Source organism: Panthera tigris, chromosome D1, assembly GCF_018350195.1.
Source record: "Panthera tigris isolate Pti1 chromosome D1, P.tigris_Pti1_mat1.1, whole genome shotgun sequence".
NCBI lineage: Eukaryota > Metazoa > Chordata > Mammalia > Carnivora > Felidae > Panthera > Panthera tigris.
The window spans coordinates 30957831-30974007 of NC_056669.1; the positions used below are offsets into that span (position 1 = coordinate 30957831).

The 16177-nt window shown below is 42.2% G+C and overlaps 1 protein-coding gene across 2 annotated transcripts in view; it reads left to right on the forward strand.

Moving 5' to 3' along the window:
- The first annotated feature begins 1080 nt into the window (after window positions 1-1080).
- The window catches only part of LOC102957305 (beta-galactosidase-1-like protein 2), a 63084-nt gene continuing 47987 nt past the window's right edge, over window positions 1081-16177 (forward strand). For both annotated transcript variants that reach the window (XM_042959119.1, XM_007082660.3), the window contains exon 1: window positions 1081-1196. In XM_042959119.1, coding sequence (XP_042815053.1) covers window positions 1081-1196 — 116 coding nt within the window. The remainder of the gene's footprint in view (window positions 1197-16177) is intronic.

The window sequence follows — 16177 nt, forward strand, 5'->3', positions numbered from 1 at the left end:
ATGCTTCTGGCCCTGCTATCCTCCCCTCTTGTTTGTTTTTGCTTCTTGGTTTTTTGCTACCTGACTAAATATTTTCCCAATGCTACAAAAAGGACTCTTCACACCAAACTCTGCATGTCTTTGTTCTGAAAAGTAAAATCTCATTTTGTTCCTATCAACTTTACAATTTCAAAACTATGTACAAGTGACAGAAGTAGTTTTGAAACATGAAACGGGGTATTTTCTAGAAACTCGGGTGCTCTGAAAAAACATTAGCCTTCCTAGAAAATGTTTCAGATTTTCTTTCAATAAAATCTGAATTCTGTTCTTGGCATGAGTTAGGTGTGTGATTGTTAGAAAGCATAAGTTTGCCCAAATCTTACACAATGTCCTTTGTGATATAATTCTGTACCAGAATAAGAATTTTATTCGTCCTTTTCATGTGAGTATTTTATCTGGACTTTTTAAAGATAAAAAATTGAATGTGCTGGGAGTCAGGACCGGAACAAGACTTGTGGAGACTAAAGGCAAAAAATATTTTGGTGTTCCTTTCTCGGCACCCCACCATCCCCATGCGATGCAAACGTCAACCACACTAAGCCATAAATTATGTCTAAAGAAAATTCTACACCGTTTTGACTTTTCACATGTCACTACAAATTTTTCTTTCTTCAAAATCTGAATTGCTTTAAGATAGTGCGTTGGCTTTGCAGGTGCCTTTAATCGCTGCTTGCTAATGTAGCGTGGGGGGTGGGGGGTGGGGTGTGCTCTACGAGTGTGCAAGGACTGGGCTACACGCGCCGGGTATTTTGCACCCGTTTGCATATCACGTGCAGGTAAATATCCGCAGAAACAGCCAATGCCTCTTTGAGACTTGGGGCGTGGCAGACCCCGAGAACCGCCGGGTAGCGCGGGGCTGCAGCCAGTTCTAGGCCCCGTTCCCGCCCACGCTAGCCCGAAGGCGCTAGGGGCGGGGCCGAGGGCTTCAGCGAATGAGCGCCTGCGGGCCGGGCGGGCCGCTGTCAGGTAGCCCAGGCGACCGGAGTGCGGCCCCGCCCCCCGCGTCTAGCCTCCCGCGCGCGCGGCTGAGTGCTGGCTGGAATGCTAGCTGCGGTCCCTCCAAGCCGCGCGATGAGCAAGTGGAGCGTCGGGCGAAAGCCCAGCCGCACACTCGGACTCCTGCTGCTGGTGATCTTGAGTTACCTGGTGCTCCGCAGGTGAGAGAGCCCCGCCCGGCACCTGCCTGACTCCAGACATCTCAGCCTTACACACCCGTAGTTCTCGCCTCCCCTCTCACCTGAGGGAGGCGGCCCCAAGAGTCTGCATCCCGCGAATTCCGAGCCCCCACGGGGAAGGGCCCTTCAGTCTCTTCTTCTTTGGGTCTGGCGTCCCCCTGCATCACTAGGCACTCTGCTCCTTGCCTCGAGATCCAGGCCCCTGGGTCACACTAGGCGCTACCCGCTCAGTCTCCAGGCGTCTGTGTCCTAGAGCTTCCCCACTCTTTCTCTGTGCTTCTGATGCCCGGGCTCTGCTTTCCTCGTGGATACTCCCAGCTCTCTGGGAAGGACAACAGAACTAGCTTTCAGGTCTCTTTCAAATGTCCCCCATCACTGCTCCGCCCCTAGTCCTCCTTGGGGAACCTGCTTCTGTTTTTCTCCCGGGTCCGTACTTTCCTACCAATCCTGCTAGAAGGCTTGTCTATTCCGCAGAGGCCGGAGCTCCGGGGCTCCCAGCTATGGTAGATCTTGACTTCCCAGAGCAGTCAGCAGAACGCTGTCCCATGGGTCCTCCAAGATCCTCAGCCCTGGATTTATTTGCCCCACTCTAGGATTGATACAGCTTCTCTCTCCATTTGTCAGTCACCAGCTCACTCCTTCCCAGTCCCCTTTTGCAAAGTGTTGTCTGTGGCAAATGGTTGTGTTTAATGATAGAATAACTTACCCACAGCCTGCATGGGTGCCCTAGCCCAGATTTTTTGTTAACTGTATCTATTTATAGTATTCTATAACCCTGACCATGTCTTTCAGGTAGATTGCTGGCACTTTCCATATTCAAAACCTCCAGTGTTGCTGGGAACACAGACCAGCAGTATCAAATGCTTTGGCACTGAAAGTTAATGTTGAAGCTGAGTCCGGGCAGACAACACCACTTAGCTTTTGCTTCTTCTCTATCCCCTTTGTTAGTTTCTCTGAGTTTCCTCCAGGAGATAGGGAAGTTTTTGATGGAAGTGAATATCTGAATGTATTTTGCTGCCACAAGAACACCTTCAGAAACTCTTTCTATTTCCACCTTTTCAAGACTTACATGTCTTCTTTGTTTTACCTGTTCTTGACTTTGGTGTTGGGAAGGATGTCATGATATTGTTTGAGAGAAAGACATGGCACTCTTCTTACTCTGGGGCTCAGAAAATTAAAGAGGCATTTTGTTTCCCCAGTTGTTCCTAAGACTTTTTTTCCATCTTGTCAGTGATCTCTAACCCATTCCTCTTTGAAGACTGGCTCTGGCTCTTGTAGGATGCTCAGCCTTCCTCCTGATGCAAGGCTGATGCAAACCCCAGAAGGATTACTCAAAGCAGAGGCAACAGGAGCCTCTGACATGCAGCAGGGTATCAGGAGCCCACACCACAGAGAGAAAGGCCAGAGGTGTGCAAGTAGCATGTTGTTTGTCTATTGATGCAGGTCAAGGATATGGCAGTCCATGCATGGGACCCAGCCAGGTCATTATGAGGAGCAGCTCTGAGGGGCTTGAGTTGGGCCAGATAGTGCACCCTAATAGTCCACAGGAAAAGGTGTGGGAGGGAGGCTGGGTATTTGTTGATGTCTGGCATGAAAGAAGATGAGGTGTCAGGTAGTTGACTGGCTGTGAAGAAGCCTGAGCTTCTCACAGGTGAGTTAACCATGTCCATACCTGGGTTGGGGTGGCTGCAGCAGGAATCAGTCAGGGGCTTATGGAGGTTCCTGGGAATAGCTGTGACTCAAGCCTGAGGAAATAGTTTGAAATGCTTAGTAAAGTCATTGTTATCCTTGTTATTACTTCTTTTATACTAGGTAAGACAGAGAAGCTCTGACCCAAATTCAGGGCCGTCTCTTAGAGTCCTTCACAATATATGTCTTTTGGGCATCTTTTTGATTGTATCACCATCATGGTAATAGGCTTTCTGATCAATTCGTCCTGTCTTGCATGGGCTGGGCACCAAGGATTATCTCTGGAGGCCAGAGGAGAACACACTTTTTGTTGCTTCCTCTTCTTGCTTTGCTCTAGCTTTGACTGGGTCATTAACTGAGTTGGAGGTGGGGACCTTTCCCAGCAGTAGCTGGGAATGTGGATGTGGCCAGTGGAATATAGGTCACAAGGGAATTGGCTACTTAGCTGGCAGCTTTGTGGAGCTGAGCTGTTAGGATCAGCCCTTTTCTTGTACCTCAGAAGGCAGGTAGTGGGTGGGGGAAGGGAAGGCGCTGCTGGGATCCAGCTTTTGTTTTTTCCCATGAACTTTACCTTATGCTGGTTCATAATCAATCATAACTGTTTGATTATATCACATCCAAGAAATAGGAGGACAAAGATGACTTTTGAGGATGACCTCTTTTTTTTTTTCCTTAGATTGAACAGTGGTCTCAAATTACCTTTACTGCAGTATAATTGTTAGCAATAAGCTTGCATGTTTAGCTTGCACAGTTTGAAAATTTTATAGATATAGATATATAAATATATATATATAATTTTATATATCTATATAGTTATATAAAAATATATATATATAAATATAAATATATATATATAATTTTATATATCTATATAGTTATATATATATAAATAAATATATATAATTTATGTATATATAGATCAACATATATATATATAAAATTTTCAAAATATGAAAATTCAGAATTTCAAACATGAAAATACCACCACAATTAAGACAGTGAAAATATCCATCAGCCCCAGAGATTTCCTTATGCCCCTTTGCATCTCTCTCTCATGCCCCTCTCTGCTTCCGCAGCCCCAGGCACACTGATCTGTTGTTTTCTGGCACCATATATTTGTTTGCATTTTCTAGAGTTTTCTAGAAATGCAGTCCTAAAGTATGTACTCTGTTTTTATCTGGTTTCTTTTACTCAGCATATCATTTGGAGATCTTTGGTGCTTATCAATGTGAACCATGTCTGAACCAGCTCCCTCTCCTCTTTCCTACTCCCACTCCATGAATGCAAGAATTCCTGCTTGATATGATCAAGGCATAGTTCTTACTCATGACTTTTTTCCTTAATATAAATGCATCAGTGAGCAATAATCCAATTAACTCTGTATCTCGTATACCTGATATTTTAGCTGGCAAAAGTTAGGAGAGAGGAAAGTGGCCAGGTAGGCACCCTGCATCATGCCTCTGTAAAGGTAAGTTCATCTCTTTGCCCAGCTCTGCCTCATTTAGTGCTCCTTCACTGACATTACCTGGATTCCAGATCCAAAGTTCTTGAAGGAAAGAAGAGGAGAACCTTATCAGTCTTCTCCTTAGAGGAGGTGGATAACTTAGCAACATGACCTGGTCACCTTCTTTCATCCATATTACAGAAAGTGCTGTCTTCCAAGGGTGTGTGGGCAAATTGTGCCTCTCTTCCTGGCCTTCTGTGAGGTCACCGATTTTATGAGCTTTGCCTGTTTTAGGACTTTACCCTGCTTGAGGCCTGAGTCATATTCCCTGGAATGTTTGAACTCTTTGAACACTGTTCCTTTCATCTTCTAGTAGTGAAGTTTTCAGCATGTGGGAAGTGTCTCTTTCAGCAGGTAGTCATTTCTCTGACACAAGTGGGGACACATGGCTACCTGGGCAGTGGCTCAGTCAGAGAGAGGTAGGATGTCTGAGCCGTCCTGTGCTGGGAAGATAGAGTTGGCACTGGGATTCTTACAGTGCTGTACTAGCCAACTGAAGGGACCAGAGTGTCTTGGAGCAAGAACATGGAGATTAAATTTGGGGCAAAAGCTGCACAGCCTGAGCAGCAGAAGTATTGGAAGGTTAGCCAAAGAGTTTTCTGTGCATTCAAGGAATGCACAGGTCAAGGAAGTAGCAAGTGAAATAAAAGTGCTTAATCTTTGATGCGATGACTCAGAGTTCCATTATACTGACTTGAATGCTCTTCTAATGAAGATTCAGGATATGCTGGAGTTTAGGTCAGTATTTTCAGAATATTTAGCACCTGAGAAGGATTCTGGAGGCCAGCCCCCTTTCTCTGGTTCCTCCCCTATAATCTAGCAGAATTCTTTTCATATAGGGATATTTTCTGCTTCTTCCCCATTCAGGTTTATTTCTTGCTTAAATCTATTGCTCTGGATATTAAAGGCCACACATGTTGTGTGAGATTCTCCTGCAATAGAAGGGCAGGGGTATTTTTAGAGGCTAATGGTAATGAAGCAAATAACTCTTGACTGGGTCTACTGGGTAGACCCTCTTAGGTGATGATCCTCACTGATTTCATGCATCCGTGCACAGCAAGACAGTGGCATTGTTCCTTTCAAGAGCATGCTGCTTTTCCTGCAAAGTTTACTTTGTGAGTAGGTAATCTGTAAGGATAAAATATTCAAATAATATAAAGAGGAAAATAAAGCCTCCACTTCTGGTCCTAAGGTACCCCTCTCACCTCTAGCAGAGGTGATTACTAATAATGGTTTCTTCAGGGGAATTACATATACGACAAGACAGCTCTATGTATTATTACCCCATTTGTCCATTAGGGACATAATTTATTCAAACAATCTCCTATTGATGAACATCGATTGTCTCCAATATTTTAGCTACTGCAAGCAAAGTTGCAACGTAGGTTAACTACACTGGAATTAAAATAAAATAATATAAAGTAAAAACAAATAAGAAAACCCACAAAGTTACAATGAATATCTGTTGGTATATTTCTGTCTCTAGGATTGCTGACCATATAAGATATTCATTTTAAATATTGATAGACATTTAAAATAAGTAAGTAAAAATAAGTTAAAATAAGTAAGTAAAATAGCACATTCTGTTTCTGTTGGATCATTGTGAGGGAGATTCTGAGCTCTAAAGTCCGAGGGGAAAATTCTGTTTACTTTGTATGTGCACAGGTTCTTTGTGTCTTTAAGAGCTAGTACATTTCTTGTATATCTATGTAGATAAGTCTCATGCAGTGGCGACTGATTAAAAAAAATGTTGAGCATATTTGTATTGCCCCTGTGTCATTAAATCATTTTATTCTGATTCCACAAGTACTCTAAGAGGGGAGTCTTGCTATCAGTAGAGTCCTCTGGGTCATCTAACAGAATTTTCACCCCTCTCTAAGTTGAGATATAATCTTTTTTTCTATTTATGATGCTATCAGTGGGAAATTTTCCCATAATGAAAAATTTCTGTTACATAACATCAGGACACTTTTTATTGTTAATATGTGGTTGATTACTCCTGAACTGTTTTGTTGCTTCACCTTTGGGTCTCAAGGTTTTGGTCTAGTAGGTGTTTATTCAATACAAACTTCCTACAGCATTTGGAAGATGTTGCCCTCCAAACCAACAGCATGTCCCTGGATCATGTAGGTAGACACTTGGCCTGACTTGCTGGAGTCTGCATGCTAGGCCAGTTCCTGGCTCACCAAGAAGCCTTTTCAGAGGGAAAGACAGAGGTACTAAGATTGTAGCAGTGCCATCGACCTGCAGAATGCTGCAAAATGACCTGCAAAATGAGGTTATACTAGCTTTGAAATGGAAGGTTCAACCCCTTTGGAAATATTTAATGCTGTTCTAGCAAAGCAGGAGCCTAAAGCTTTGGGCACAGGCCAAGGATCACATCCAGGAAGTTGGATCAGCTACAAGGATAGAGTTCCATTTCCCTGGGATTGAAGTTCTTGGGGTTCCAGGATTGATCCGAGAGCCATTATTCTGGATTAGAGGCATTAAAGGCACTGGCCTGGGTCAAAGAGTGGGCAGCTCCTTCCTTAGGCCTTCACGATTCCCCACTGAGGGAGGAGTGTATAGCCTTAAGGCTGGTAAGGCCAAAATATCCCCAAGTGCACAGTTGAGGGGAACAGAATGCCCAAGGAAATAGGGCCTCATGGGAGCCTGTAACCACATTAGGATCTTGAGAGTGACGACTAGAAATTTGTATTTTAAATCCAAGTGAGGAGATTTCTATGCATGATGATGTCTTTTGGGCAGTTTAACATAACTGCCATCTAAATAATGGTTTCTAGCATGAATACTTGGATTAATGAAGATGTGAGTGTTTCCTTGGTCATCATCTTTAATGTGATGCTTTGGACCCAGATTGAACCTCTTCTCAAGGTGGCCCTGATGGGTTCACAGTGCACCTGGAAATTGGATTTGTAAGTTGTCATATCTCAAGTATACATTACATATAGTGCCAAAATAACCAGTCCTTAGGACCAGCGAAGACTTATGTTCTGTGACTTGAAGGACTATTTCTGCAGATTCCTACTTCATCTCCTGAGCTTGTCCATACCCTTGGAGAGCCTAAAATTGTATGGGCATTGCCTGGTCTATGCTGGAGGCCACCATGCTCCAGAAGTTGATGATGCTGTCTCTGTCACATCTGGTCGATGGATACTGGTCTGAATCTGGTCAGACTGTGTGGTATGACAGAAAGCTGAAGGAGATGGCTGTGACCCCAGGTGAAGCTTCCCAGTTCTACAATGGCCCCAGTTACTGACCAATATATTTTCAGGATTTACAGGTGATATAGGGATGCCTTCTGGCATGGAAAGAACCATTTCAGACCTGCTTCAATGAGCATACTTCATTCAAGATCATTCAAGTAAGCGACCGGATCTGGCTCTTCTCCTACCCCACCCTGAAGACTCTTTCTGAGATCTGAGAATCAATTCAGGGACCCATTTCACATGAAAGAAATTGTAAGTTTGCCACCTGCTCATCTGCCTTTTCTAATTCAAGCACATTAACTCAGCACTTTTGACCATGTCTGGTGAAGCCTGGCCTGTGTAGAGCCTGTGCTGTGTCCCTTGTCCTTATGATCCACTACTGTGATAAAATATAAGAAGGATTCATCCCTCTACCCCTCCACACTCCCAGTCTCTGCCTGATGGCAACTCCTCACCTGGGAAACTCAGGCCCCAAGTCTTCTGCCTAATGTTTCTGCTATAACCTGTTGCATCTATGGCTCACACAGCATATATCACCTGCCAAAAGGGATGGAAGTAACCAGAATGTAGAGGTATTGTTACATTGTGTGGGGCCCCGTCAGAAATCTGACATGTGTGCCACTTTCCAGGAACCTCACTGTAGACTGTGAACAGAGTAGGACTCTGATCAGGGCAAACCTGAGGACAGGTCAGGTCAGTGACCAAGGCCTGCTCTTCAGTTTATTCAAGGACTGAAAATTTACTTATCCTACTATGAAGCTAAGATACAAAGGCAAACAAAAATTCCAGGAGAAAGTAAAATACGCTCCAGCTAAAAAGAAGGCAGATGCCCTGTATCAAAAAAAAAAAAAAAAAAGTTTCAACAAGGGACACCTGGTTGGCTCAGTTGGTAGTGCATGGAACTCCTGATCTTGGGGTTTTGAGTTTGAGCCCCGTGTTGGGTGCAGGGATTTCTTTAAAAAAAAAAAAAAAGAAGCTTTCCACAATCTAAAAAACAAACAGACACACAGAAAAGCTTTCCACAATCTGAAACAAAAACTTTCAACATGAATGAGTTGCTCACTGGGAAAAACAACACAAACAAGGGAACAGGGTTTCCTAAAGGTTTGGTTTGCTCTGTGGTAACAGGCCTAATTTAGAAGGAAAGTGTCTCCCAACCTCATGTAACCAATATAGTTTCCATTGTCCTTATTTTGTTATTACTGACTTAATTATTCAGGAAGCACTGAGGTTATTATTAACTTATGGTAACAAGTACTAATGATCATTATCAGTATTAATAACCATTTTCACGGTGTTTTCTCGTTTATGAGGCTCTAATATATATCATCTCATTTTTCACAGTGGATTCCTTGGAGAAATACCAAATTTATCATCCTCATTTTCTCAGTGAATTCATCCCTTTTATTAATGTATTAAAAATTCACCTAGTAACCTACCAGAAAGATTTCAGAAAGGAAACAGTTGAATTCTCTAGAATTTGGAGTTACAAGCTAGCTTTTTTTATTTGCAGTGTTAGTTTCATGCCTCTAAACAAGCACTGAGAGGTAATATTTATTTTAAAAAATCTTGAAAGTGATAGCACATAAAGACACTAGCAAATACAAGCTCTGTCCAGGAAGAGATGGCATATACGTATATCAAAGGACAAAATATAGATTAGTGCTTCTCAAACTTTACTGTGGGGTCTGGTCAAAATGCAGATTCTGATTCAGGTCTCAGGTAAAGCCTGAGTTTCTGCATTTTTATCAAACTCCAGATGAAGGTACCCTGCAGGTGCAGTGCACACCTGGAGATGTAAATCCAGAAGGAGGGGACAGATTAGGGAGACTCTCTTACTAGCAGGAAGTATTTTGGAATGAGGGTCACAGAGAGTGCTTCCAGCACCATCAGCACCTCTGCACCGAGTGGGTGGAGAGAGGGAGGCTCTCGCATCATTTGGGAGACACAGTCGTAAATAAAAGTTGGGGTCAGTGATGTGAGCTTGGTGAGCTGGAGATTGTTCTTTTGAAGTTCTTGCCAGTGGATAAGGATTGCTGCCTGGTGGCATGACTGCTGAATTGTATTTTCACTGTCTTTAAAAGTAATGAGATTTTGTGCGTGCATGTGTGTATTTTTACCACTGGCAAAAATATGTATTATTACCACTGGTCAATGTATCTCTGTGTTTAAGAAGAGAATCTGTCCATCAGTTCTTCCTCACTCTAGCCTGGGGTGAGCCTGAAGGGTGGAGGACCTAAGGGATGCCTAGAAGTGTCCAGTGGGGAGAGTACATAAAGCCTAGTGAGTAGATGAGGCATGAGGGCAGAGTGTGTTCTTTGGAGCAGATATGAGGAAAACAACCTGTCCTGTGCATGCGGTATGAGAAACTTCAGATGCAGTCAGAACACTCAGGAGCTTATAGTCAAAGGGAAGAGCTAAGGGGAAGAGCCAAAGCAAGGAGATGGCTAGGAGGCCCAGACAGTGGCCACAGAGGGCCTGAGGCCTCCTTTTAGTATATAAGGCCTCATCCTTCAGGGCAGGATTCCTGTAAAGGGCAGTTTACTGTAAAGGGCCAGGTAGCAAATGTGTTCAGCTTTGCAGACTACATGGTATCTTTCACGTCAACATCACTATGCCCCAAAGCAGCCACAGACAGTATGTCAACGAATGGGCATGGCAGGGTGCCAATAAAACTATTTATTAACATTGAAATGTGAAGTTAATATAATTTTTTTGTGTTCCCACATCTTGCTCTTTTGATTTTATTTTTCTAACCACTTAAAAATGTGAAAGACATTCATAGCTTGCTGACTACACAAAGACAGAAGGCATAGTGGCTTTGGCCCACACCTGGGGTTTGCTGACTGCTGGTCAAGGGGCTGGGTTGGTTTGACAGGATCCCACTGGACAGACCTTTTGTTGTAAAATTTTATAAACTGTAATAAGATGACTTGACACAAAATCTTGTGCATAAAACATGGTTAGACAGAAAATTAAATGCTTAAGAATGGAAAGATTGGGATTATTTCCTATTAAGGACATAAAAAAAAACCCACACTGAGGCTATTCTAATATACAAAGCATACAAAAATAAGCATTTCAAATATCCACAAAACTCCTTTATAGCATGTTTCAGAGTATTTAATTTATATCTGACCTTCAAAGGGTCTTTGTGAACAGTTAGGCATTCACCCATTTTACAGAGGAAGAAACTCATGGCCACAGAGCTAGTGTCACTGACCCAAAGTGATGGTCCTACAAGGGTAGGGCCAGGATCATGTCCAGATCCTCCTTGTGCAAATATTGTTCTTGTTTTCACTTTCCCATACAGGTGGTCCTCTGGAAGAACTATATTCTGAAATATCACTTACAAGTCACTTGGAACATGGAACTTTTCTGTTTAGAGAAAGGAAAAAGTGATTAGGTTCCCAGGTTATTCACAAATGACTGTTTCAACTATAATATAGCATAACTTCAGTCCTGCAGTGGCATCATGAATTCTGGGTCCTGGTGGCTGTGAGAAGTAGGAAGGAGGAGATCAACATAATTTTCTTTGCCCATAGTGGCCATTTACAATATTCCCAAGTGGTCAGTGATGTCTGTGTCACCTCTGCCTTCTTGGCCTCCTGTTCTCCCTACTCTGGCCATCAGGGTCCCTGATTTGCCCCAGACCCTCCTGTAAAACTTGCCCTAGACCAGTGGCTCAGCCTTGCTCCGATCTGTGGAGGAGCTTTTAAAAACTACCAATACCTGTGCCCCACCTCCAAGGTCATTAACTGGTCAGGAGTGGGGCCTGGGCATTCATTGTTTTAAGTTTCCCAGGTGATTCAGATATGGGACCAGCTTTGAGAGCCACTGTGTCTAAACCCAAACCTCTCTTTTTGTGCTGTAGCTGACTTCAGCAAAGTGCTAGGAAGGCTTCTGCTGAAGTGGTTTCACACTGTTTTGGTCTCATACGTCCTACATCCATTTGGTTGCTAAGCCTGGTAAACTGAACTGGTCAATATATTTGTCCTCCCAGCTCTGATCACAACTGCCCAAGGACAGACTGTTGTTTCTGGTCTAGAGCAATACTTCTCAATCTGTCTGTGGTGAAGAATCATTTTTCCTTCTTTAAATTTTTTTTTTCTAGTCTGTTACTTGATAAAACACATTCAAAAATTATTACTAGAAAAAGGAAATGAAAAGATATACAAAGTCCCTGCCCCAGCTTTTATGATGAGCTTCAACAGACATAAAATTACCTTCATTACGGTAAAGGTACCTCAATTTCTGTACCAATTCCAGACTGTAGCAAGCAGTTGTGAGCAGTGAGTGCCAGTGCCAGGCATACACTGTTGAGGGGCTCCAGGCTGGGATACTGCTCATACAGTCTTCTCACCAGTCTGCTTGCTATTCTTGGAGTACATCTGCATTCACTTTTTAATACTTTTGCCCCTAGTTTCCTCTGTTTTCTTATATTCTCTGCCTTCAAGACCTGTGAAATAGTTATCGTCTAAACAAAGCCTTCTGACTCCTCCTGGATGATTTAGATAATTTCTTCATTCAACAATTAGCTATATATATATTTCAGCTACTGCCCTCTGCCACTGCTAGGCCAGGTTACCCTAACGGGTGGGGCCCAGTGCGTAATGAAAATATGGGGCCCTTGTTTAAAAAATATTAAGAATTTCAGGATGAAGGTAGTGTGTCTGAAACTATGTGTACAGTGTGTGCTTTGATACATTTATATGTTGTAATATGATTGCCACTGTAGCAGTATTTATCACATGACATAATTATAGTACAATATTATCTATATTCATTGCACTGTGGATTAGATCTCTGTGGCTTATTTAACTACTTGTTGCAAGGGAGCCTTCTCAGCTTGGGACCCTGTGTGGACTGCAGGCCTTACATGCCCTGGAGGGCCAGCCCTGGCCTTATCTTTGCGCTTGGCTTACAGCAGCCGATAATTTGTAATTATCTGAGTGTACAGTGATGTGGAGAACACTGTACATGTCAGAAGCATCTGGTTTGGAGGAACTTTGGTAGGACGGGAGCTAACTTCCTGAGGAGTGTGTGCAATTGAATTTTTCCCATTAATAGCAGGTCTCCAGCTGCTTTACAGTGTAGGGTATGTAACTTTATATTCAGAGCTGAAGCACTTGGCATTGTAGGTGGAGGAGAAGCTGGCTGGCATGTAGGAAAAGGACCCAGCAGGAATACAGGGCTGTGGAAGAAATGGAGAGAGAGCAGGAGGGATGGCTCATCCAATAAGCACATTGGGAGAGTCAATGATGGGGTGTGCGACATGCATGTGTTCTCTGCCCCCATGACCTGCACCATTGGTCCCTGTGGCTGGCCAGAGCTCTGTGAAAGAGTTGCCTATTTGAAGTGCACAGAGAATGGCTGAACCCAGAATCAAGACTGAAGATCTCAGCCCATTTTGGTTCGTGCATCTCTGTTTCTTCTAAGCGATGACAGTCCCCAGTGTGTATCAGTATCAATTGAATGAAGCAATTTGGGCCTTAAGCAGTGGCACAGTTTTAGCCAGTGTTACAAAAGGAATGGAAAGACCAGCAGCACTTTAGGGAGCTCTTTTATGCAGAAGAGCCCTGCAAGGCAATATGACTTCTAGTGGCAGGAACTGTAATGAAAAGTGGGCATAGAAGAGGCACCAATGGAAATTTGCTTTTGCCCCCGACTCACTCACTCACTCACTCACTCACGCTGTTGTTTTCTGTCTCCAACTCTCATATATATATATATATATATATATATATATATATATATACACACACACATATATACACATATATACATATACATATGTATATGTATATATGTGTATATATGTGTATATATATATAAATTTGTGTATATATATGTATATGTATATATATGTATATATATATATATATAAATTTGTGTGTATATATATATATATATATATATATATATCTCCAGTTTCCCCTCTCCTCCCCCCCCCCCCCCATCGACCATCAGTTTGTTCTCATTATTCAAGAGTCTCTTATGGTTTGCCTCCTTCCCTCTCTGTAATGTATTTTTTACCCCTTCCCCTCCCCCATACTCCTCTATTAAGTTTCTCAGGATCCACATAAGAGTGAAAACATATGGTATCTTTCTCTGTATGACTTATTTCACTTAGCATAATACTCTCCAGTTCCATCCATGTTGCTACAAATGGCCAGATTTCATTCTTTCTCATTGCCAAGTAGTATTCCATTGTGTATATAAATCACAATTTCTTTATCCATTTGTCAGTTGATGGACATTTAGGCTCTTTCCATAATTTGGCTATTGTTGAAAGTGCTGCTATAAACATTTCGGTGCAAATGCCCCTATGCATCAGCACTCCTGTATCTCTTGGGAAAATTCCTAGCAGTGCTATTGCTGGGTCATAGGGTAGATCTAGTTTTAATTTTTTGAGGAACCTCCACACTGTTTTCCAGAGCGGCTGCACCAGTTTGCATTCCCACCAACAGTGCAAGAGGGTTCCCATTTCTCCACATCCTCTCCAGCATCTATAGTCTCCTGATTTGTTCATTTTAGCCACTCTGACTGGCATGAGGTGGTATCTCAGTGTGGTTTTGATTTGTCTTTCCCTGATGAGGAGTGACGTTGAACATCTCTTCATGTGCCTGTTGGCCATCTGGATGTCTTCTTTAGAGAAGTGTCTATTCATGTCTTCTGCCCATTTCTTCACTGGATTCTTTGTTTTTTGGGTGTGGAGTTTGGTGAGTTCTTTATAGATTTTGGATACTAGCCTTTTATCCGATATGTCATTTGCAAATATCTTTTCCCATTCCGTTGGTTGCCTTTTAGTTTTGTTGATTGTTTCCTTTGCAGTGCAGAAGCTTTTTATCTTCATGAGGTCCCAAAAGTTCATTGTTGCTTTTAATTCCCTTGCCTTTGGAGATGTGTCAAGTAAGAAATTCCTGCAGCTGAGGTCGGAGAGGTTTTTTCCTGCTTTCTCTTCTACGTTTTTGATTGTTTCCTGTTTCACATTCAGGTCCTTCATCCATTTTGAGTTTGCATTTGTGAATGTGTAAGAAAGTGGTCTAGTTTCATTCTTCTGCATGTTGCTGTCCAGTTCTCCCAGCACCATTTGTTAAAGAGACTGTCTTTTTTCCATTGGATATTCTTTCCTGCTTTGTCAAAGATTAGTTGTCCATACATTTGTGGGTCCAATTGTGGAGTCTCTATTCAATTCTGTTGGTCTATGTGTCTGTTTGTGTGCCAATACCATGCTGTCTTGATGATTACAGCTTTGTAGTAGAGGTTAAAGTCTGGGATTGGGATGCCTCCCGCTTTGGTTTTCTTCTTCAATATTACTTTGGCTATTCGGGGTCTTTTGTGGTCCCATACAATTTTAGGATTGCTTTTTCTAGCTTCAAAAAGAATGCTGGTGCAATTTTGATTGGGATTGCATTGAATGTGTAGATAGCTTTGGGTAGTATTGACATTTTAACAATATTTATTCTTCCAATCCATGAGCATGGAATGCTTTTCCATTTCTTTGTATCTTCGTCAATTTCCTTCATAAGCTTTCTATAGTTTTCAGCATGCAGATCCTTTACATCTTTGGTTAGGTTTATTCCTAGGTATTTTATGACTCTTGGTGCAGTTGTGAATGGGATCAGTTTCTTTATTTGTCTTTCTGTTGCTTCATTATTGGTGTATAAGAATGCAACTGATTTCTGTACATTGATTTTGTATCCTGCAACTTTGCTGAAGTCATGTATCAGTTCTAGCAGACTTTTGGTGGAGTCTGTCAGGTTTTCCATGTAGGGTATCATGTCATCTGAAAAAAGTGAAAGCTTGACTTCATCTTTGCCAATTTTGATGCCTTTGATTTCCTTTTGTTGTCTGATTGCTAATGCTAGAACTTCCACCACTATGTTAAATAACAGCGGTGAGAGTGGACATCCCTGTCGTGTTCTTGATCTCAGGGGGAAAGCTCTCAGTGTATCCTCGTTGAGGATGATACTAGCTGTGGGCTTTTCATAAATGGCTTTTATGATGTTTAAGTATGTTCCTTCCATCCCGACTCTCTCGAGGGTCTTTATTAAGAAAGGATGATGAATTTTGTCAAATGCTTTTTCTCCATAGATTGACAGGATGATATGGTTCTTATCTCTTCTTTTATTAATGTGATATATCACATTGATTGATTTGCAAATATTGAACCAGCCCTGCATCCCAGGAATGAATCCCACTTGATCATGCTGAATCATTCTTTTTATATGCCATTGAATTTGATTTGCTAGTATCTTATTGAGAAATTTTGCATCCATATTCATCAGGTATATTGGCATGTAGTTGTCTTTTTTTGTCTGGTTTGGGAATCAGAGTAATGCTGGCTTCAGAGAATGAGTCTGGAAGTTTTCCTTCCCTTTCTATTTTTTGGAACAGCTTGAGAAGGATAGTTATTATCTCTGCTTTAAATGTCTGGTAGAATTCCCCACGATGCCATCTGGTCCTGGACTCTTATTTGTTGGGAGATTTTGGATAACTGATTCAATTTCTTCGCTGGTTATGGGTCTGTTCAAGTTTTCCATTTCTTCCTGTTTGAG